The sequence below is a fragment of the Solanum verrucosum genome, unplaced genomic scaffold (genome assembly GCF_900185275.1).
Source record: "Solanum verrucosum unplaced genomic scaffold, falcon-dt-bn FXZP01000062.1, whole genome shotgun sequence".
Lineage (NCBI taxonomy): Eukaryota > Viridiplantae > Streptophyta > Magnoliopsida > Solanales > Solanaceae > Solanum > Solanum verrucosum.
The window spans coordinates 7,376,480-7,402,236 of NW_026020477.1; the positions used below are offsets into that span (position 1 = coordinate 7,376,480).

At 34.7% G+C, this 25,757-nt stretch overlaps 2 protein-coding genes across 2 annotated transcripts in view; one reads left to right on the forward strand and one right to left on the reverse strand.

Moving 5' to 3' along the window:
* The window catches only part of LOC125809198 (gamma-glutamylcyclotransferase 2-3), a 1,073,903-nt gene that overhangs the window by 865,509 nt on the left and 182,637 nt on the right, over positions 1-25,757 (forward strand). The gene's annotated exons all lie outside the window — the stretch shown is intronic.
* On the reverse strand, positions 10,048-14,989 carry LOC125809154 (fluoride export protein 1). The gene is made up of 7 exons (XM_049488807.1): positions 14,801-14,989; positions 12,739-13,110; positions 12,566-12,643; positions 12,121-12,219; positions 11,233-11,425; positions 10,646-11,064; positions 10,048-10,533 (listed from the first exon to the last, which is right to left on the reverse strand). Exons 2-7 carry the CDS (start codon positions 13,072-13,074, stop codon positions 10,315-10,317), a joined length of 1,344 nt encoding a protein of 447 aa, XP_049344764.1. The 5' UTR covers positions 13,075-13,110; positions 14,801-14,989; the 3' UTR covers positions 10,048-10,314.

Below are 25,757 nucleotides of genomic sequence, written 5' to 3' on the forward strand. Positions count from 1 at the left end.
TGATCATGGAGAAAGAGATGGATTGGATGGTATGTTTTGTAATTCGATGCCTGTGGATGAATATAATACGCTTGCACCACATAACCAAATTAGGGTTGAACATGATAGGGTTCATGAAATGATCAATGATACTTTCGGGGTTCAAGGTGGGAAGGAACCCTAACAATATTTTGATGAAGCTCCTAATGAAGAAGCAAGACGCTTCTATGATCAATTAGAAGAGTCTAGTTGTCCACTATGTGAAGGGAGTCCGCATTCTGCCTTGTCAGTTGCGGTTAGATTAATGAATATTAAATCAGATTGGAATGTTCCTAATGCAGCTATGGACTCAATGGTTGATCTTTTGGGTGAATTAGTTAATCCAGAGTTTAACATACCTAAGAACTTCTATTAGGCAAATCGTTTGGTTTCCAAGTTAGGATTGACGTATGATAGAATTCATTGTTGTGTTAATGGTTGCATGTTGTTTTACAAGACTGATAGTGAATTAAAAAATTGTAAATTTTGTGGACATGCTCGTTATAAGAGGACTCTGCCTGAAAAGATGGTCCCAGTTAAGACAATGTATTATCTACCTCTCATTCCTAGGTTAAAGAGGTTGTATGCATCGATGAGGTCTGCCCCACATATGAGATGGCATCGTGAATATAGAAGGTTGCCGGGTGTCTTGTCTCATCCATCTGATGGTGAAACATGGAAGTATTTTGATAATGTATATGCTGATTTTGCTAGTGAACCAAGAAATGTTAGATTGGGGTTGTGTGCAGATAGCATCACACCATTCTCTAATGTTGCTTCGCCTTATTTATGCTGGCCTGTATTTCTTACTCTGTTTAATCTTTCTCCTGAAATGTGCATGACTAGTCCTTACATCTTTCTAAGTTGTGTTATTCCAGGTCCCCGTAATCCAAAAGGTTTGATTGATGTCTATCTACAACCATTGATAGATGAGCTCAAACAATTGTGGTTTGAAGGCGTTTTGACTTATGATATATCAACTAAGTAGAATTTCGTTATACGTGCTTCTTTAATGTGGACTATTAATGATTTTCCTGCATACGGGATGTTGTCTGGTTGGATGACAGTTGGAAAGCTAGCATGTCCGTATTGCATGGAAAATAGTAAGGCATTCACTTTAAAGCATGACAGAAAAAAAATACATGGTTTGATTGTCATCGCCAGTTCTTGCCAATGGACCATGCGTTTAGAAAGATGAAAAATGCATTTAGAAAAAATAAGGTTGAAAGTGACCCCCACCTGCATTACTCACAGGGCCTCAAATTTGGGAGAGTGTTTCTCAATTACCTAAAGTTACAAAAGCTTCACCTTCTAGACTTCCTAGATATGGTGTTGAACATAATTGGACCAAACAAAGCATATTTTGGGAGTTGCCGTATTGGAAGGACAATCTGCTACGACATAATCTTAACGTGATGCACATTGAAAAAAATTATTTTGACAATTTGTTTAACACAGTGATGGATGTTAAGGGTAAGACAAAAGACAATCCAAAAGCTAGAATGGACATAAAGGAATATTTTAGGAGAAAAGAGTTATGGCTGCAGGAATTACAGAATGGTAAAATAGTTAAGCCCAAAGCCATTTTTTCATTCATATTCGATGAGAAACGTGAAATTATTGAGTGAGTTAAAAATTTGAGGATGTCGAAGGGCTATGCGTCAAATTTAGGAAAGCGGGCAGATATGAATGAAGGAAAATTGATAGGTATGAAAAGTCGTGATTGTCATGTGTTCATCTACCCGAAAGGTTATGGAAACCAATCACAGAGATAAGTCTTTTTTTTAAAGATTTGTGTTCTGGAAAGTTGTTGGAGAGTAGTTTAGACAGGATGGAGGAAAATATTCTTGTTACTACTACTATGTTGGAGAAGATATTTCCATGTGGTTTCTTTGATGTGATAGAACATCTTCCAATTCACCTTGTACAAGAGGCCAACCTCGGAGGTCCGGTTCAAACAAGATGGATGTATCAATTTGAAATATTCACTAAGTTATATATATTCGCCAAGTCTTTTACATATTAACATAATATACATATATACATGCAGAAAAATTGGCAGTTTGAAGCAAACGATTAAGCAAAGGGGAAGGATCGAATGATCAGTTGTTCAAGGTTATATTGGGAGAGAAATTGGTGATTTTTATTCTTATTACTTTGGTGATGATGTGTCGTGTAGGAGAAACAGGCCCAATCGCAATGATGAAGGCAATATTGATCATTTATTTCCACTGATATCAATTTTTAATCAAAATGGTCGAGGATCTAAAAAGCGTGGAAAGCGAGGCTTCACTGATATGGAAATGCAATCAGTTGTGACACATATTTTACTTAATTATCCAGAGATTCAACCATATTTCAAGTAAGTACTAAAAATATGTTATCAAATTACATACTAATGTATTCATTAACTAACGAAATACTTGAATGTAAAATGATCAGTTTGTTCGTAAACACATGGGGTAATGAAGTCATCTATACATAATTTTTCAAATGGCTGATGAACTATGTAAGTGTGCAATCACTAAGTATGTAATAATATATTCATGTTATACTAAATTATATTACTGAAATAACAATCACGTAGGTTTACGATAAATATTCAAGTGTCCAACATTTGCAATTAGTGAAAAAAGTAGCACTTGGACCTGAATCTCAAGTACTGACAATGACTAAGTATTGTGTCAATGGTTTTAAGTTTCAAACTGAAGAAGTTTCAAGGAACAAGAAAACTAATAATAGTGGTGTCTACATACAAGGTGATGTTGATGGTACTGGCCAAACTATTGAATATTATGGTGTCGTTCATGAGATTATTGAAGTGAGGTATTCAGGTTGGCCTAAGAAGAAGATTGTATTGTTTCAGTGTGAGTGGTTTGACCCATCACATAGAGGCACAAAGATGGACCATCAACATAATATAATTGAAGTTAAGAACACCAGGAAATACAGAAGTTATGATCCTTTTATCATTGCACAAAATGCTAAACAAGTGTATTACGCTCCTTATCCATTGCGTAGAGACAAAGTTGATTGGTGGGTTGTTATAAAAAGTAAGCATGTGAGGAGAATTGAAATTGACAATATCTTAGATGTGGCGTATCAAAATGATGTTGTAATTGTTCAATAACAAGTTGATGCTGAATTGGAAACCATACTACAACATCCTCAACACATAATAGAAGAAGTATCTGATGATGAGATACTGAATGTTGAGGAAGAAATATTCGAGAATGAGGAAAATAAATCATTTGATGACGAAGAATGAGACGATAATGAATATGAAACAACTGAGGAGGAAGAATGGGAGAATGATGGAATTGAAATAAGCGAGGAGGAATAGTGTAGAATAAAAGCTAGCTATTATATATGTAAGTTAGTATATTTTGCTAATTTTATCTAATTTATGATTTTTATATATATTATACATGTAAATTTGCATACAGATGTCATCAGGCGGTGACGATGATAAACATCGTGAGCATCTTGGAGTTAGCCAGACTAAACAGGCTAAAAATAGAAGTCTAGGAGACCCATAGATCCTGAGGATATTGCAGGAGCTATTTCTTCTGCGCCAGAGCGCATCTGCCATGATACTCATATATTTGCTGTTTCGTTTGGTATGGCAAATCCACGACAATATTATCCTAATTACTGTCGACCAGTCGGTGCTTCTTTTACTTCATAGGCATTGCCTCCACGACGCTACGAGGACCTACCTTTATAGGCTATTCATCGAGCACGACCCTTATCGGCAGGTACTCCATCTTCCACAGGTACATCTCCTCAGTTATCTTCCATGAGGATTGGAGATTCTAGTAGCGAGCAGTCAGATGCTACGGCCGGTACGCCTCCATTGACTCAGCGTTTTGTGCATCCTGATGCATCACTTTTATCTACAGCTAGACCTAGTGCTACACCAGATGATGATATGTCTGCTTTAGCTCCTGGCCAGAAGGATAGACTTGGTAGAGTCATGATTGAGCCGGATGAATCATCGTAAGTTTGTTTTGTTATCTATTTGTTAGTTTATTTTATTTACTTCTTATACTTTAATATATTATTCATGACCTAGCATATTTATTACTCCCTCTGTCCCATTTTATGTGGCACCATTTCCTTTTTGGTCAGTCCCAAAAAAAATGTCACATTTCCTTATATGGTAAGTTTATAAAGGTACAATTCCTCTTTTATCCTTGTTGGTCCCACTTAATCTTAAAATAATACTCCAATACATTTATGAGGAGAGAGAAAAAAGAGTCTACTTTTTAAAGGGCAATTTGGTAAACATTTCAAAGTCTTCATTTATTTCTTAAACTCCGTGCCCGGTCAAATGTTGTCACATAAAATGGGACGGAGGGAGTATGTGTTTTGCAGGTGGCATCCTGCAAAGGATGCTGCCCAGGCTTTAAAAGACTGTGTTAGAAGATTTTATACATAGGCTTATCACTCTTGAAGCGAGATTCCAAATCGTATACGCCAGGCAATGTTTAATGCATTTAAGGTATATATGTTTTAGTTAAGTTTAGTATACTTTACTTTTTTTTTACTATCGATCCAATTAACGCTATTCAATTTTTTTCAGACTATGTGTACTTGGGAGCCGAGGTACAATTTGGTCATTACGACCATATTTGAGTGGAGGGCATCCGCTAGACTGTCTAGCTGGCTAAAGAAAGTTTGGGATAGTGGTGAACGTCCGAATTGGATGTTGCCTCATGCTTTTGATGAATTGGGTCTGTATTGAAACACAAACAAGTTGAAGGCAATGACAGAACAAGTCAAAAATGCTAGAGACAGTCTTAAGGGTGGCTCGTTGCACATTGGAGGTGCAAAGACTGTTGGAACAATTGCAAGAGAGATGGTAAGTTCTAATTCAAACTTTTAAATAAATAATTAGTTGATTCATATATATCGTTATAAATTTCAGTTTTTATTTATAGAAAAAAGAATTGGGACGCACTCCCATGGGACCGAAGATTTTCAAGAAGACTCATGTCAGGAAGAAAGAAAATTAGTCGGATCCAGATGTGTGGGTGGAGGAAAGGGCCGAACGAAATTTTGTAAGTTATTTAATATGAATACTATATATTAATAGTGAATGAACTTATGATATGTATATATATTGATGTCAATTTTTATATTTAATATGCAGAATGACTTTCATCAGTACGTCGCTGAGAATCTAGATAGTTGGTCGAAATAACACCTGAACTGTCCATCCAGATTTGGAAAGAAAAAGTGGTAGGGGGACACACAAGGGTAGAGTCTATGGTCTAGGCTCTCGAAACAATGTAAGACGACTCCGGTCAAGCTTAGAAGATATTGGATCGTCACGTCAAGCCGAGGCACTTGACGGTGTTCAGATTGCTGTTATGTTGGCTCAAATAGCACAACTTACATCGGCACTGGTGGAGTCGAAGCGAAGAAGAGTAGCTGAACAACAAAGCATGTGTGAGACCATTCAGCAAATCAAAGAATAAGTGATGAACCTCGCTTGTCGACTTACTACTTCGGCTCCCGAGGACACCGACGACGATAGTACTGATGAGGATGATTATGTTGATCCCACTCCCTAGTTTAGATCTCTGGACATTTATGAACTTTTTGAAATTTTGAAAAGAATATTGAAAGACTTTATAAGTCTTCAAATTGTGATTTAGATACTTTTGAATGCTATTTTAAGTTTGTTGTTTTATGTTTTGTGTAAATTGTTTATAATTGTGTGTGTTTGATTGGGCTGAATAGTGTAGAATTAAATTGAATTGTATTTGCAGGTGGGCAGTAGAAACTGTCAATTTCTGCTGTCAAAAAAATTGTAGAACAAGCGACGGACAACATGGTTTTGTCTGTTAAAATCCAAAAAAGTGACGGACAACGGGGTTTTGTCCGTCGCTTTTCTGGATTTTACAAAAATAATTTCTAGAAAAGCGACGGATAAGGTCCTTTTGTCCGTCGCTTTACTGGGATTTCCAAAAATAAAATAACGCGATGGAGTCCGTCGCATTTTAAAAAAAAAGTTAAAAAGCGTCGCAGTCCGTCACTTTTTGAAAAGCGTCAAGACAAAAAGCGACGGAAGTGACTGCGTCGCTTTTCCGTCGATTTTGACCAAAAAAGCGACGCAGTCCGTCGCTTTTGGCCGTCCTGTTTTGGCAATTTTTTAGTAGTGGCATTGGGAAGAGAAGTATGGGCTTTCATATATAGTAATGCTTCTTCAACTCGAGCACAATCATCCAATTCCAATAAAAGGATAAATTAGCTTACTAGTTAAAATTTCTAACATAATTATTAAAAACATCTTCACTTTAATAACATAATTGTCAAAATGTCAATATTTTAGTAAATAAAGTGTATCCTAATATAATTCTGTAAACAACAAATTTTCGAGCTGAGAAAAATAAATAAACAAAACAAGAAAATTGGAGTAATAAAGTGTAGTATTTGATTTCAAAACGTAGTATGTAACTATGAATTATGTAGGAATTGAATTTGATTTAGAGTCAAGGGCTTGAATAGCTTGATCTTGAATCTTAGTCTTCAAACTTGGATTTGAATTATTCGTCACGGGCACTTGTATGGTTATGACAAATAATGAGTATAAACAAGTAACTTGATCTTGAACGTATTGGTATTAGCCTTTGTTCTTGATCTTGAACTTGAAATTTGAACTTGCAACTTGTAGAGAATTTACAACCTTTGATCCACGAGCTTTCTTCTTGCTTCTTGTTCTTGAAAAATCATGAGGACCCTATTTATAGTAGTAGGGAGTGGTGTGCTTGTGTGATTTGATTGGTCGGTTTGAACCAACCAATCACATTCTCGGGTGAAAAAGCTTTGTTTTGATTGGTCAGAACATGTCACATATACACATGACATTATTCTAGTGGCTCATTTAATTTGACTTGGATTGCCACATAACTTTGATATGTGACATAATTTTAATGGCTTGTTTAATTTGACTTGGATTGCCACATAACTTTGACACGTGACATAATTTTAATGGCTTGTTTAATTTGACTTGGATTGCCACATAACTTTTACACGTGGCATAATTTTAGTGGCTTATTTAATTTGACGTGGATTGCCACATAATTTTGACGTGTGGCATGCTTTTAGTGGTTTATTTAATTTGACTTGGATTGCCACATAACTTTGACACGTGACATGATTTAAGTGGCTCATTTAATTTGACTTGAATTGTCACATAACCTCAACTATTTTCTTGAATTTAATATAATCCAAATTAATTTTATGGATTTAAATCCAATAAAATCTTAATGCTTACAAATTCATCTACCTTCCTTTTAGGATAGATTATCTTTGTCAAATGAGTTTTAAAAAATATAAACAAAAATAATGATTCTAATAGATTTCAAAATTTGTGGGTTTTGAAATAATTCTTCCAAATTGGTGAGTCCTTTCCTTGTATACCATCATCTTATTTCATGTGGCACAATTTCCAATTTAGTTTAATTTATCTCAAAAAAATATCATTTTATAATTAGAAACAATTTAACTTTAATTTTTTTTTTTATCTTTAATGAAATGATTTCCAACCACACAAATATTTAAGAATTGTTTTAGATCACAAGTTTCAAAAGTCTTTTTTTAAACATTGAATCAAGTCAAATGATACCACACAAAATAGAATTGAGGAAATAATAGTCAATTCAATCTAGACTTTAAATTTGAATAAGACAAGTATTACTACTTCAAATATGCACTTAAAGAAATAAAGATATGTATATTATAGTGAAATGGAAACAAATTCTCATTGGCTAATAGTTTTAGTTTTATTTCAATTTGAATTTTTAATTGTATAACTTTATCTAATATTTTGAAATTTTAAATTATACTACTCACATATAGATATAGACAAATAATTTTTTCGACAATGAGGATCAAGGTCGTACATTGGAACAAGTGGTTAATATTTTATCAAAACTTAGAAGGCTTCTCCTTATTAAAAATAAATATCACTACTTATAAAACTAGATGTGGTGTGTCCGTGGAAGGCATAGACTTGTGCCTGATATTATTGTCTGTGACGTCATTTAGTTTGATACAATAAAAAGAAAATATAAAAGTGCATTATACATCAAAGAATATCTTAAGAAATTGACTTAGGAGATTAATTCCCCAATTTAAAGTCTAAGTTAAATTTGTCTCCCAAAAAGAAAAATCATAAAAATCATCTTAAAGTTAGTCTAATACTAACTGGCCAATCAATGTATATAAAAAAAATGAAAAACTAAAAAAGCATTTGGAGCACCCAATTTCACAAAATTCAGCACCTATTGCTTTTGCCATTTATAAGCTAGGACTTGAATATATCAAGTGTGTAATGACACCTGATGGTTTTACATCCACACATTGTCTTATCCGCATCAAGTTATTTTGGGTGATGTAAAAATATTTCAAACATCTTGCATACTTCTTGTCCTCCGCATCCAGATTTGCTTTCTGTCTTATAAGGAAAATAGTTATCCATCTACTGACATTATTGTTTTAATACATGAAACACCAATTAGAAAAATATGAAAAGATTTTTCCTGCCAACATACATAAGCAAAAAATCACATTTTAATTTCAAAGTAATAATCACAGTTTATTTACAAATCTTAGCTTAATTTGTCTGCAGTCCCCTTCGCGCTGAGCATGTTATACACAACTCTATATTAAAGCAACATCAACATTGCTATCTGGATCCCTATTTAATAATTTTCTACAATAGATCGTATGAGTTACATCACACCAAATATCCCTAGTCATTCCATTCTCAAATGATAACATCAACGTCATGGTTCAAGTGAAGGAATAATTGCAACTCTATTGCATAGTAAAACTAACTTAATTTTGTAGGTAAGAAAGCAACACTTTTTTCCCTATTGTTCGTTGAAATTTTCAACAAATAGCAATTGATGCTGTTACAAGCAAACTCAACAAGCAAGGTTCACACAAAAATTAACAAGTCAGCTAAATAAAATTTAACTTGATGGAATTCTGGGGCATAGGAAATAGTCAATTATTAAATGTGGAGCACTTGCTTCGGGAGGAACGTATGAGATGACTTCTCAATGAAAGCCGATCAGTGACCTTTCTTGTACTTGTCCGTGTATATAAAACATTAACTTTGCGTAAACACTGCAATAGCTCTACGAATTCACTTAATTTAGGTTTAATAGTGAACTAATCTTTTCTATATCCAACCACCATGCATCCACAGGAAGAAACCAAAGATATAAGTTTGTTTGACACAGAGCCAAGTTTTGGTTGGATGGGTTTGCACCTCGCCCTTTAATTTGTTCTTTCCACAACTAACATAAATATGGTCACTTCTTCAATTCTTTTGGGAAGTCACTTTAGGCACTGCTGGACCATGTGACTTTGGTTACTGGACTTGGGACCCAAGAATGATAGAGTACTTTTTTTAATATCATTTCTTTTTTAATTTTGATTTGATACGAAATTCAATAAAATAAATAGTAAATTTTTTTAATCTTGTGGTCTTAAACTAAAATACATAAAATGTACTAAAATATCTTTTAATCTTAATCTAGAATTGAAAAGTTCCAAAAAAAGGAAGAAATTGGTTTTAAAATGACCTAAAAAGAAAAGCATTGAAACAAGTTGAAATGAAAGAAGTGTATTCTTCAAAGGAAAAGAACACTTGATATTGCAAATAAAAGTTTTTATTTCTTGTCACATGATAAGATTTGGCTAAGATTAACTTGTTTAGAAAGATTGTCCTCATTCCTTTGTTATTTGGACATTACAATTTCAAGAAAAAGTTGTTCTTTTCTATAAATAACCTCTTATCCTTTTTTATTCAAAATCGCTCTTGATTTTGGAGAAAAGTTAGTTCTCTTTTTTACCGTCTCAAATCTCTTGCGCGTTTTTTTTTGTTTTTGTTTCTGTTCCTCCAAGACCAAGACGTATTAAGACTTACTTCGCTCAGAGTCTAGTCATATTATACGAGGATCAAAACTGAAAAAGAAATAATGTAAGTTACAAATTACCAAAAGACAATTTAAAGAAAATAACTATAAATTGTTTATGTCAATTTGAGACTAAAATTAACCTACAATGAAGTTACAACATTTTGTTAATACAACTTGAAAATTTACATCCTTACACTGTGTGTTTAATAAATTAGTTCATTACTTGTATTCAGAAAATTTTCATTTCCCAATTTTGTAATATTCTCTTGCATCTCTTGTTGTTTCTTTGGGAGCTGGGAAACATTCTCCAGGAGATATATAACATATCAACTGTTGATCTTGTATTTTTGATACTCTAGTTGAAATTTTCAACCCAGACAGGCACAGAGTATATAAGTGTCCCCAAGACGAATGATATAAGCGTTGTACACAAAGCATACACATACGCCATCCATGGATACTTGCTTCCTCTCATTGCATGAAATTCAGCAATGAAAGTGGAAACTGTACTTAAACAACCCAATAGACCAAACTGGATACCAGAAGCAACTGTATCGCACGTCTCTGTGTTGACCTAACATAAGAATACACACATACAATCACAAAAGGTGTTAAGTATGAATCAAAATCTATCATAATAGATAATGACATGAAACTTTTATGCAAGAAAAATTATGTGTACTTACTGCTTTCTTTAAGGTCGCAAGGGCTGCCATGATACAAGCTGCAGATACATTGGCAATCAAAGTCCCAAAGGGCACCCATTTGAGCAGGCCTGATTTTCCTAAACCACGTCCATTTAGTCGTGCTAAGAACCACCTGATCCACACACCAAATGGACCAACTATGCAGGCCAGCCACAACTGTGCTTTTGGGCTCCCGCTGCTGAATTCATTTACCTCCAGTCCTATGCTCATACCCCAGAGCGATGCTAGAATGAGTAGTAGAATGAGTATGACAATTAAATGGCGCTTGCAGCTATCTACTCTCCAATGGCAGTCAGTTCCCGAGTTGGATGAATCCATATTGGCTCTACAGTAGAGCCAATTGGCACCTTTGGCAGTCTCAATTCCAAATATGATTGAGTAGGCAACAAGAAATAAACCTACGAGAATTCGTAGCATAACAATAGTAAGTATAAAAAAAAAGGACATGATGGTTCCTCTGAAAAGCCAAGCAAGAGTTAAAAAGGCAAAAATAACTTTTATGAAGTTATATCAACGCCAGCACTTGACACACCAACTGTGCATCTATGCATAAGAATAGCATATACCTAGAAGATAGCCAAGAACTACAAAAACCCATTGCCCTTCAACACTAAGCTCGAGCATCTTTTGGTTCCAACCACTGAAAGTAGTAAGGCTTCCTAGAAAACCAGTTGACAATCCAATTGCTAATTGACTTGAAATTCTGGAAATGTCCTCTTTAAAGACCACACCAAACCAACCCATCAAGAACGAACCGACCTTTAGCAGGTAAAAATAAATTGTATGAGGTCAAATAACAAAATACAATTGAAACAAATGAGGTACAAGAGAAATATGAAGATGCCAAAACCGCATGTTCTTGGTGGAGCATATATCAAGTTATGACCTTGCTGATCAAGGATGTACAGAAGTATAAACAAACAAATGATTGCAATTACATATGAATATATTCACATATAACACTACAAGAACCAAGTATAAGTACTAACCATGTTGTCCATTCAACAAGCATGATAACCATATAAACCTTACAAATATTCCAATATATTCGGCAAGGTGTAAATAAACATCAGGTTTGTATGATATGTTACACTTCATTCTATTCTAGAGGCTAGAGCGGAATATGTTTGATAATATCTTCTAAACTAAGAGCAACTACATCAAATATTCAACATATTGTGAGAATTCCTCCAACTTGCGCTCATCGAATAAATTTTTTTCTGAACTCCTTCAACTAACAATATTTCGTAGCTTAAGAGAAGTCAGAACAACATGATAAACAGGAAAATTAAATTTATATTGCTCCACTGTTCAAACAGGCAGTATATATTTGATCTCTTGTAACCTGGATAAAATTCCATGCTTTTAACTAAATCCTGCCCATTGGCATAGTCATATATTTTGCTTGCTGCATGAAGCAGATAAACAAGTTCAGAAGGAAAAGAATGGTATACCATGTTAGAAGGCAGGTCCGGATACATATAACTATGATCACTTGTGGCACCAACTATTCCTGGTCCGAACAATTTTTGGAGACCATACCTCAACAAAACCTGCAGACTATTACATAATCAGATCCCTGTAAAGTTGCACTACCATCTGGTGCTATTTTGCAATTTTTAAAGAAGTACAAAGCTGATTCTGGTATTCCAGATATAAAAAACAAAGATATAATCATACAGAAAGCGAACACAAGAAAAGGTACAAATTAACTTTCTAACAAGACAATCACCAAAAAAAAAAAGATGGTCCTACACGTCAGCACATATAGCTGTGGACATTGACAAAATACCATACTTCCCCTTCTATTTGGGAAGGCAAAAATGTACTATGAAAAGTAAAGACGTCGATGACCATTAATTTTTTACTAGACTCAAAATAAAACACATTGTGCATTACCCCCAATATTCCAAATACAGCAAGAAACAAGAGGCATGAAGTATACTCCAAAACCCATGGCACCTCTGTTTTTTCATCCTGCATGAAGATCACTGCTTGTCAGAACAAATGTAACTGGAGAAGAAAGATTGGAATACCTAGAATAAGCTTACAGACAATTTAACCATACTCACATTCTTTTTATGATCGGGTTGAGAGATTAATTTTATGGGGAATACTGGAGTAACACTACTCGTGTCCTCTGAAATGGGAACAACAACTCCATGTTCTGGTGCATTTTCACCAATTAATCTTAGCCTGCCACTCCCACTGTACCTATTGCTTTGAAGCTCTCTATCCCCGATATCTCCTGCTTCTGATACAGATTCGTTTTCATCATCATCATCATTCAGATGTTTAGGAAGAGAAAGTGATAAACTTAAAGAACGCCTCCTGAGAGAAGAACTGGCACTGCTTGTACGAGATGATCCAAATTTTCTAAGCTCAGAATCCTTATTCTCACAATCCATGATCCTTCACTGCAACTTCATTCACTATTGAAGAAGCTAAAAACTTTTATGTTCAGTCAACTGACAAGGTAAGATGGCATTCATAATGATGCATATCATTGCATAAACAAATGATTCATAGCCAACTACTCCATGTGTGGAAGCTTACAAATAGCATGAAACAAGTGATGCTACATACTTAAAATATTCGTATGATGACAAACTATGAAATAAAATAACATATCCCTAGCCATGACAAATACAACCACTCAAAATATCAGGAGAAAAACACTTAATCGTCAAGACAGTTGGAAACTTGAGTAAAACTGCTGAAAGCTTCTTCTAATTTTGGAAAAACTTCATTCACATTCCTATCCAGATCTTCTATCATGAAAAGTCGTCTAGATTTTTCTTTTTGCTAAATAAATACATCATAAATAAAAAGGGACCAACAGAAACTTGATTCAAAACACTTTCTGAATATTGTCCCAACAAATCGATAAATAAACCAGAGGAGAGCAACATCTTCAGAGATCAACTCCCCTTGAAAAACAGGAAACTTGTGCAGTAACAAATTAATAAAGAGCAGTTTGCTCCTCCTCCAACAACAACATACCCAGTGGAATCCCACAAGTGGGGTTTGAGAAGGTAGAGTGTACACATACCTTACCACTATCTCGTAGGCTATTTCCGAAAGACCCTCAAGATTAAGAAAATAGTGGGGAAAAAACATAGTAACTAACAAGGGCAGCAGCGCAAATCCTATAGGAAAGGAATAAGAAGAGCAAATAGTGTGATAATTAAAACACAATAAACAACAGACAATGATAAATATCAAAAACAAGAAAATGCACAATTAACTTAGAACTTCAACCTTGACTTCTTCCTAAAGGATATTTTCACCTGGCTATTGTCAAAAAAGATGTCTTGTAATACATAATACATGTGCAATAATTCTCCCAGATGTCATTAAACATGAGTTTGATTCCACCTTATGACAGAACCTGATTAAAATAATATTAATTACTTCATTATTTGACATCAATCATAAATCATTACAGAAGAAAAAAAAGATCTACAAGGAAGTCATTCCAGGGCACAGTGATTTTGTTAATCAATTTTCAACAACTTAGGCATGGACCCATTTGTTTAGGAGCAAAGAAAACAAGGGTTATGTACAAATTAAGTGGACCCAATGGCCAATTGCATGGTTGGTGACTTTTTAACTAAAAGGCAAAAAGTGAAGAAAAATCTTGTCAGAGTTCTACAGCCAATTACATCCCCACACAACTCAAAAAAGAACATTTTTTAAAGTAATTAAACTATGTTCTCCACTAACAGAACAGCCTACGAAATGGGAAAAACAATTAAGTGGATTGAACCATTCATTAATAAAGCTAAGTTCATATCTATATCATTAAACGAATACAGAATTCTTAGTAGGCGTTTGTCCATAGATTCCAAATATTTACTAGGAATTGTGCTTAGTTATACTTTTTCGCAAATAATACTTGGAATATTGTTCCTACCGGAAATATAAATTCGAGTTGGATTTGAAATTTTCATGGCCATTTTCACTTTTTTGAGAGGCAACTCAAATTTACATAGAGATTAATGAAAATTTCATTGTTCAAGAAAAGTAAAAAAAATAAATCAAACACAAAAAGAAAAATTTTTTGACAGAGATTTAGAAGTATAAAAAGAAATTATAGCTTAATGACATTTTAGAGAAAGAGAGGGAGAGTACCTTGAATGGAAGAAGTATGAGTAGGTATAGAGATCCAATTATTTTGGAAGTACAAAATCCAAACCCAAAAACCCTCTTTAAAGAGATTTTGGGAGGATGAAATTATTATTTAATGTTATATTGTTATGGTTTTGCCCTTTTTGGGAAATGGGGACGGATGAGATATGGAGCATTGATGCTGCTCTTGTGGCCATTCATGTTAGCCTCTGCTTTTTATTTTTGATTTTGATTTTGACAGACAAGTGATTGCGACAAACGGAAGACTTTAGAAAATTACAACACTTTTCTGTACCTCACGGAAGTTGACCATCACACACTGCACAAAATCATTTTGGCTTTTGATTTTTTCTTCAAAAGAATATGATTATCCTCAAATATAATCAAGGAAAAATGGCTAAAATGAGGCCTAAATTATAATTGTATGTGTGGTAACACACTACACATATTTTAAGGGTGGTTCGGCATGGAGTATTAGTAGAAATAGTCTATGTATATTACATATGGTATTATTTAGTATTTCTTCGTTTCAAATTAATTGAATTGTTGAGAGAATCTTTTAAGAAAAAAAAATTAAGACATAAATCAGGTATAGCTTTCCATTTTTACCCTTATTAATTATTGTTAAATTTATGATTAAATAAGCTAAACATTAATTATAATAACTAAATCCAATACTAACTAATGAAGGGTAAAATTGAAAGAATATTCTAAAAATAGTCTTAAAGATTGAACATTTAAGTTAATTTGAAAAAATAAAAAATGTCTCAACAATTCAATTAATTTGAAATGGGGGAGTGTTATGTTTGTTAGAAATTTGGGTCTATGATGGATTAGTTATACATCTTACATGATATTATATGATATATAACTAATACCTTTCGTTTGGTGGTATTAGTAATACATAAGATTTAATACCATGAGATTAATCTATGTAAATATGAAAATACCCCTCAAATCATTTTAATTATTTTCTTGATTTTATGTTTTATATATGTACTAGTAAATTTATTTAAATAAATTTGCTAACAAATTTTAATATATAGAGAGAGTTTTTTGTTGTTAAAATAAATCCAATACAAATCAATTCAATATTTGAAATGTGAGTTGTTTAATATTTACTAATTGAAATGCAAATATATCACCACATGACGTTTGTGATCTTAATTGAGGGTGTGTTTGGTATGAAGGAAAATGTTTTCCAATTTTCTCATATTTGGTTGGGTAAAATGTTTTCCAAATCAACTCATTTTCCTCAAATTTAAGGAAGATGACTTCCCTTCAAAAATTAAGGAAAACATTTTCCAAAACTTTCCTCCAACTTCAAATTACAATTACTTTGTTGAAAAAATAAATTTAAAGCTTATTTTTAAAAATATTTTTCCACTTCAACATTTTTTATTTTTTACCTCACCCTTACCCCGACCTCCCTACCACGCCCCTCACCCCCCCCTCCAAAAAATAATAATTTAAAGTTTGTTTTTAAAAAATATTTCCAATATCCAATTTTTATTTTTTCACCCCACCCCTACCCGCGACCCCACCCCCCATCAGCCCCCCATCAGTTTGTTTTTAAAAAAAAAATCATTTCAAAATTTTATTTTTTTACCCCATCTCACCCCTACCCCCCCCCCCCCCCAAAGTTTATTTTTAAAAAATGTTTTCAATTTCAATTCAAAAATTATTTTCTATTCTCTAGTAAAATAAAAAATATTTTCTCAAAAATTATTTTCATTCATAAATTAAACACTAAAAAAATTTCAAAAATATTTTCTACTCACCAACCAAACATGAGAAAATAAGTCAAAAATCTACTTTTCTTCTAGGAAAACATTTTCCTTCATACCAAACACACCCTGAATGTATTATTTGTTGATATATATGTGGCTTTCTAAGTATTTGTATTTTGAACAATTTATGAAATTGCATACATATTAAAACTACAACTTGCAATTTTTTTGTGTAAATGTAGATGAGTTGTTTGATTTTACTATTGTTTACCGTCTTTTCAGTTTTAAAAGTAGATGATCTGTCCTTTTAAAATTGAAAATTGATGTTTTGTGAGCAATCAATTTATTAAGATGACAATTTTTACCCTCTAATAATTCAAGTGAGAAATAGCAAATATGACAACAAAATTGTTCTTTTCCTAGCTATTTAGAAGCAATAAAAAAATATTGTCCTACAATTATCTACTTTGATCCAATTACATGAAATAGAGAATTCCATAATAATTATTCAAGGATATAATTGGAAAGAAACTTTTTGTAGAGTTTTAATCCAAACACAAGATGAGGTGGAAAACAATAAACCAAACACTTGATAAAAAATAAATCTTACATTACTAATTCATGCACTACTAATCCATGTGTTATTAATCTTTGTACCAAATAACCCCCAAGTGTTTTTGGTATTTATATGATGTGACACAGGTCAAAATTTGATTATGGAAGAATGAAGTGATTCACGAGATAAAATTTCAAGAGATTCAACTGATTTATTTCATGAAACAATTAAGGTGTGAAGGTGATTCGAAGAGTGAAAATGAGTGAAATAACAAAATTTTAATTTGTTATTCAACTCACTCGATAAATATCAAAGAAATAATATTCATGAGGTATAGGGTCCTTCGTAAAATATGAATATGAAACAATAAAAATCAGTCATAGTATCGGCATCATTTTAGTTTTTAGCCACTATCTTGATAATTTAAATGGGTGAAATGAACCTATAAAGTTTTTTTTTTTTTTTGAAAAGGTCAGAAAAATAATAAATCATAAAATTGATTTTGTATGAAAATGGTTATATAATAAAAACTCTAAATTAGACTATTAATATTTTATATAATTATTTAATATTAAGGATAGTATGCAAAAAGATATTAACTTACTAAAATGAATAAATAAATTAAAATATTCATTTAGTGTAGGACCAAGTAATTCAGTATCTATATTAGATCTGACTAATTTGATTTCGCGCTGCATAGGGTCCCATTTGAGGGAAACACTCACTATCAAGAAATTTTTTATATCCAAAGTTTGAACATGAAACCTCTAATTAAGGGAATAACAACTCTATTGCACCATATCCGTCGATGGTGTCTAAGTTTAAAATTTAGATACTATTAGCTAGTATCTAACTTTATCCAACTTTTTAGTCAGTTGTGATATCCCACCACATAAGCTCAGGGTGACATAAAGTTATATGTCACGCCCCGAGCCTACACCCTGGACGGGACTGACACTCAAGAACCATTGTTGGCCCAAGCGAACCCCTGGTCTGGCTTAATTACTCAGCGGAAGACTTAAAACTCAACAAAAATAAGTTTTTGTATAATAAACTAGAATGTTATAAAAGAACATTCAACTGACCATTAAGGCAAACTCAAGTTTCAAAATGGAATAATGACAATGAAAAGACTAAATAACTAACATTTGACTGTCTATGAAGTCTTTCAACAACTGAGATGGATGTCGGGACAGGACCCCCGATCATCCTAACAAATGATATACTGAAAAGAAATTAAAGCAATAAAGGAGTCCTATGGAATGCAAGGAGGCTCACCACTAACTCTGAAGTGCTCAACTGGATCAACGGTGCGCCAAATGTCGATCCTAGTTACCTGCGTCTGCATCATAATACGATGCAGGCCAACTGACATCAGTACATTGAATGTAAGAGTATGCGAGTTGGAATGCTAAAACAACATAGTCTTGAGAAGAATCTAAAAAAAACTGAAGAATTTACCTGGCTCAACTCAACTCAACATGGCTGAACTCATTTCAACATAAAGCAATTTAAAAAAAATGCAATATAAAGAAACAAACTGTTTAAAAACATGTTGTCAACTCTGTGTGTATGCAAGGATACAACATAACTCTGAAATGTATATAAAGATACAAATAACTGTGCATATAAGAATACAATAACTTCTGTGGGAGTTTCTCTAACCGACAACCATCACATAAGAGCTATTGTGATGATATAGCGATTTCCCTCATGCTTCCAGAGCATTCTATACCTTGCCAAGGGCATAGGACCTGAACTACTAAGTGGATCCACTAGTCTATGCTAAAAAGCACTAAATGAATCATCTAAAAAGTATGACTCTTTTCTACCCATGATGGCTACATGGTTTATGGGGATGTGAGTTATCTGAACTCTCACCCATATCGGTGCTCAATACTACTCCTAAAAATATAATAGTATTAGCTCTTATGTTTAAAAACATATTTCTTCTGTGATTTGAGATTAATGCTCAAAAACTTAGCTCAAAGGCTATCTTGGAAATCAAAGTTTTCCCTCTTGCTTCATTTAGAAAGCGATTACTCTTTTCTAAAAACTAGCCCGAAGGCTCTTTGGAAATCTCAGTTTCCGTTCTTATTTAAATGTGAAAACATTTAAATCTCTTTGGGAATTCTTAGTCCCCATATACTTTTTAAGAAATGAACTTCAACTTTACTCTTTACGAAACTCAAAACTTAAGTCTTAAAACAAGGTTAAAAAGTTTGCAAAAGACTTTTGGAAAACTTTATGAACTTCTCTTAACTTGACTCTTGACCTCTCTTGACTTTGATCTTAACTGATCTTGACCTGACTATTAACTGGTCCTTGAATTGAATTATGGATTCAAGGATTGTGATTTGTGATTGGAAAGATCTCATGATGTTTAGGAATGATTTTAGATAACTAAACATGAGAAAAGACCGAAAATCAATATCTGATGTTGGGTCTGCGACGCGGAGAAGCTTTTAAAATTTAGTTTTGAAAATGACTTTTGAGGCAGAAAACTCTGTGATAGCTCCGCGACTTGAAACGAAAATTCTCAAAACTGGGAACCAGCTCCGCGACATGCCACCACATCCCAATTTCGTTTGACGAAACTTCTTCTTCGTTTTTCAGCTCTAAACCCTCTAAACTCCGTGGGTTCTTTTACCCAACACTTAGATTTGATTAAATATTCAAAGTACATCAGATTCTATTCAAATCGAACCTAAAATCACATATTAAGATCAAACAACTCCTCAACGAATTCAACGAAACAAGAATCTAATGAAACTTCAACAAACTCTTTCAAGAACTCAATTTCTAAGCTTTCAATCACTTAAATTTGCTGAAATAATTCATTATTGGGGAGTGGGAGAATTAATCCAACACTATGTGATCTCACATACCTTGTAGGGATCACCCCCGACGAAATCCACAAGCTAATCTCGACGAATCTTGAACGTTCTTGCTTCCCTTTCTCCTTTCTCTTTTTTCCAAGCCCTAGCGTGAAATTCACTTTTCTAAAACTGACTAAAATCTGACTTTACCCAATTAAGCTCCTAAAAACAAATTAATTAACTTGGGTAAGGAAAAGACCAAACTACCCTTCTAAAATCCGTATTGGACTTTCATTATTCGAACAACCTAATTTCCGAAGGGAATAACTTACTCATACAAACTCAGAATCATGCAAACTTGGCAGTGTTGGAAATATCATTCCAAGGGCTTTCCAACCATATCTGGAATCACGCCTAACTCATCATGAGCTAGGAACTATGGCCGTGTGAAGTTGACCAAAAACTCACTTTAACACCTTTACCAAATTTCTAGATTTTTTAAATTCTTCCCAAAAATAACTATTTCCAAATTTTAAACTTCCTTCTAGTTCTTTCTAGTTGCGATATGTTACAATATCTCCCCCCTTGGGAACATTCATCCTCGAATGAGATTACTTTTACTAGGCTTAGGGTGTAACATCAAATTCAAACACCTAACAAGTAAATGCAAACAAACAACATGCTCACTCATAATTTAAAAAGCACTAAGAAGAAATTTAGTACCTTGATCTACACTTTCTTCGGATTCAAAGAGATGTGGATATCTCTTCTTCATATCCTCCTCAGCTTCCTCAACAAATTGGTTCTTTCAAAGGACTTTGACTGATGCTACCTCATTGGTTCTCAACTTGCTCATTTGGCGATCTAGAATATGAACAGAAGCCTCCTCATAAGATAAGATATCCTTGATCCCAATATTTTTAGTTGGTACGATCAATGAAGGATCGCCCATGAACTTCTTTAACATGGAGACGTGAAATACCGAATGCACTGCTGCTAACTCTTCTGGTAGCTCCGACGCATAAGCTACTTTGCCAATCATCTTGGCTATTCTATAAGGTCCAGTATATCGGGGACTAAGCTCCCCCTTCTTACCAAACCTCATAACCCCCTTCATGGGTGAAACTTTGAGATATACCCAATCATTTACTTCGAACTGTAACTCCCTTCTCCTAACATCAGTGTAGGATTTCTGACGACTCTATGCATTTTCAACCTCTCTTGAATCACTTTCACCTTCTCCATAGCTTGGTGAACTAAATCTGGTCATATTAATCCAGCTTCACCAACTTCAAACCATCCAATAGGAGATCTGCATCTTTTCCCATAAAGAACTTCATAAAGAGCCATTTGGATGCTAAAGTGGTAACTGTTGTTGTAAGCAAACTCAATGAGAGGCAGATGATCATCCCAATTCCCTTTGAAATCAAGCACACAAGCCCTCAACATATCATCTAAAGCCTGAATATTGCGCTCTGCTTGCCCATCAGTCTGAGGATGAAAGGCAGTATTTAAGTTCACCTTTGAACCCAAGCTTTTTTGGAATGACTTCCAAAATTGTACAGTAAATTGTGCACCTCTATCTGATATAATCGAAACAGGGACTCCATGAAGTCTTACCACCTCCTGAATATATAACCTGGCATAATCCTATGTTGAATGGGTAGTCTTTACCGGCAAAAAGTAGGCTGATTTGGTCATTATATCGACAATCAACCAAATAGAATCATGTTGTCTACGAGACCTTGGCAAATCTGTGATGAAATCCATATTAATCATCTCTCACTTCCATTTTGAAATTTCTATATTCTGAGCCAAACCATCGGGCCTTTGGTGCTCTACTTTCACTAGTTGGCAATTTGGACACTTAGCGACAAATTCTGCAATGCCTTTCTTCATGTTATTCCACCAATAAACCTCTCTCAAGTTACGATACATCTTTGTGGAACCCGGATGAATGGAATATATGGAGCTATGAGCTTCCTCCATGATCCTCTCTTGGAGTCCATCCACCATAGGTACACACAATCTACCTTGATATCTCAATACACCATCTCCCTCTTCTTCAAAAGCTAATATTTTTTGCTTATGAACATTTGCCTTCAATTCAAAAAAAATGGGATCTTGGTCTTGCTTTTCTTTCACTTCTGACACTAATGAAGATTCAGCCTCAGTCAACATCACTAGTCCTCCTTCGGTGAAATCCTTTAGTCAGACTCCTAAGCGTGCAAGTCTATGCACATCTTTCGCTAACTCTCTCTTTTCTTCCTCAACATGGCAAGTACTATCCATAAACAACCTGCTCAAGGCATCAACAACAACATTAGCCTTACCTAGGTAATAAAGAATACTTATGTCATAATCATTGAGTAATTTTAACCACCTCATTTGTCTGAAATTAAGCTCTTTCTGAGTGAACACATATTGAAGACTATTGTGATCAGTGAATCATCAACATGCACACCATACAAGTAATGGCGCTATATCTTCAAAGCGAATACTACAACAACCAACTCTAAGTCATGGGTTGGGTAGCTCTTCTCATTAACTTTCAACTGTCTGGAGGCATAAGTTATAACTTTGTCATTCTGCATTAAGACACAACCCAAACCAACTCTAGATACATCACAGTACACCATAAAACCTTGAGTACCTTCTGGTAAGGTTAAAACTGAGGCAATAGTCAACCTCTTTTTTCAATTCCTGAAAGTTTTTCTTACAAGCTTCAGACCATTGAAATTTCACTATCTTCTGAGTTAACTTGGTCAAAGGGGGTGAAATAGACGAGAACCCCTCTACAAACCTTCTATAATAGCCAGTCAAACCCAAGAAACTCCTAATATCAGTTGGAGACGTGGGTCTAGACCAATTCTGCGCTGCCTTAATTTTCTGAGTATCAACTTTAATTCCCTATCCAGACACAATATGTCCTAAGAATGCTACAGACTCAAGCCAAAATTCACACTTAGAGAATTTAGCATATAACTCCTTATCTTTCAAAGTCTAAATAACTATTCTAAGATGACTAGCATGATCTTCTTTATTCCTTGAATAGATTAGTATGTCATCAATGAAGACAATAATAAACATATCTAAATAAGGTTTGAATACTCTATTCATAAGGTCTATGAACGTTGCAGGTGCATTGGTTAAGCCGAATGACATGACCATAAACTCATAATGACCATAACGGGTCCTAAAAGCTGTCTTTGAAATATCACATTCCCTTACTCTCAACTGATAGTAACCTGATCTGAGGTCATTTGTTGAGAAACAAGAAGCACCCTGAAGCTGATCGAAAAGATCATCAATCCTTGGAAGAGATACTTGTTCTTGATGGTAACCTTGTTCAATTGACGGTAATCTATACACATCCTAAGGGAACCATTTTTCTTTCTCACAAATAAGACTGGAGTGCCCCAAGGTGAGACATAGGTCAAATAAATCCCTTATTTAATAGATCATTTAACTGCTCTTTCAACTCTACTGGTGTCATTCTATATGGCGGAATAGATATAGGACGAGTATCTAGAAGAAGATCTATACCGAAGTCTATCTCTCTCAGGAGGGACTTCGGGAAGATCATTTGGAAATACTTTCGGAAACTCTTTTACTACTGGAACTGACTGAATATGAGGTACCTTAACACTTGAGTCATTAACTCGGACTAAGTGATAGACACACCCCTTAGAAACCAGCTTTTTTGCCTTAAGGTATGAAATGAAATGACTGTTAGACACTGTTGAACTGTTTTTCCACTCTAAGACTGGCTCATTTGGAAACTGAATCTTAACTACTCGAGTTCTACAATCAATTGAGGCATAACAGATATGAAGCCAGTCCATACCAAGAATGACATCAAATCTGCCATGTCTAACTCAATTAAATCGGCTATGGTACTCATGTGATTGACGGAAACGGGATAATCACGATAGACTCTCTCTGCTTGAATAGACTCACCAACAGGCGTAGAGACACTGCATGGTTCACTAAGTTGCTCAGGAATAACATCAAAGTTCATAGCAACATATGGAGTTACAAAAGATAAACTCGCTCCTAGATATAACAAGGCATAAACAGTAAAGTCAAAGACTTGAATCATACCAGTGACAACATCTGGTGTTTTTTGTTGCTCTTGGTGACTATTGATAGCATATAAGCAGTTTGTTCCTCTGCCAGTACCTGAAGTAGCCCCTCTAGGTGCAATTTTTTTCTGGTGGAGCAACTGAAGAAGACTAGGCTCTATTGCCCCTATTACCATTTCCCTGCTTGTTCTTTGGACACTTTCGCATGAAATGCCTGTCTGACCACACTTGAAACAACCAGTGGAGCCCTCACGACAAATACCTGAGTAGTTCCTACCACATTTGGCGCAGGCAGGAGGCTTACTACCCCCTTGCGCCACACTACCTTGAGAATGGGCATGCTTAGCTATGGAATTCTGACCATTGTACTCACCTTTGTTCCTAGGTGCAGGTGCACTAGCAGATGATAGAGTAGGTCCCTTTTGTTTCTGTTGGAAGGATGACCGGTTGGCAATACTCTTCTGCTACCCGGACTCATTCCCTATCTTAGCTCTCTTATTCTTGAATTCCTCTATATCCCTTAGCTTCTCTTCCTCTACTTGCTGCACATAGACCATCAACCTTGAAATTTCCATGTCCCCAATAAGCATTGCTACCCAGCCCTCTTTGCTTGATAGACGGGACAACCTAGCAACAAACAGACTCATCCTACTCCTCATGTCCGCAACCATTTTCGGAGCATAACGAGATAGTTGGGTGAATTACAATCCATACTCATGAACACTCAAAAAATATTGCTTAAGTGTGAGGAACTATCGTACCTTAGACTCTTTTAGTTCTCGAGGAAATAAACTCCCCAAGAAAGCTCATCAAAACAATCTCAACTCGCAGGTGGTGCATTCTCAGCTCTACCCTCTTTCCATTGGTCAAACCAAGTCCTAGAAATATTCTTCAGTTGATATGCAGCTAGCTCAACTCTCTCAGTATCAACAACATGCATCACATCAAACAACTTTTTCAGTTCATCAACAAAGTTCTCCGGATCCTCAGAAGTGCTTGAACCAGTGAAACTTAGATGATTCATTCTCAAGAACTCACGAATCCTTGAAATGTCAGCCCCTTCTTGTCAAGATCCTCTTTGCTGCCCAACCTGGTTAGTTACAGCTTGACTCAGTGTTGCGTCCAAAAGCACACACAAGTGCACGTGGTCGCTCAAGTAGTACAACAAATCTTTCGAGCCGAATTATCGAATCCAAGGGACTATAAATCACAGACAACAACTTTGTTAAGTTTAACATAAATTTACTTATGCAGCAAACAATTTTAGAAAGTTGAACAATCTCACAAATTAAGTACTACAATCAAACAGTTTTAAACAAGAGAATTTCACAATATGGGTAAGTAATCTAGGGTTGCAGCATAACCCAATTTCCGGCATAAAATTACTTTATCCTAGCACTCAACAGACTAACATCATTATGGAGTTGCAAGGTTCATTTTACAATCATGATCTCCCAACCTCTAATCGCCTACCACCATTGACAGTCTAACTACATCGTTGAGCGGGGATAGACATGAACCAATGCCGGAGCATTAAGTTATCTTCTTGCATATTAATCAAGCGCGGTATATAGGTATAAGACTATCTTATATACAAAACACTTTAATTTTACTCTAGAGTGAACACATTTCTCACATTCTTTGGTCTATCCCTCTATTCATCTTCCGAGTTCAAGAGCAAACAATGTTGATCATGCGTTAAGATAGTTAAACAAGAATGTAAGCATAAATCACAAGAAATCCCATCTCATGCTAGAAAGAAATACTAAT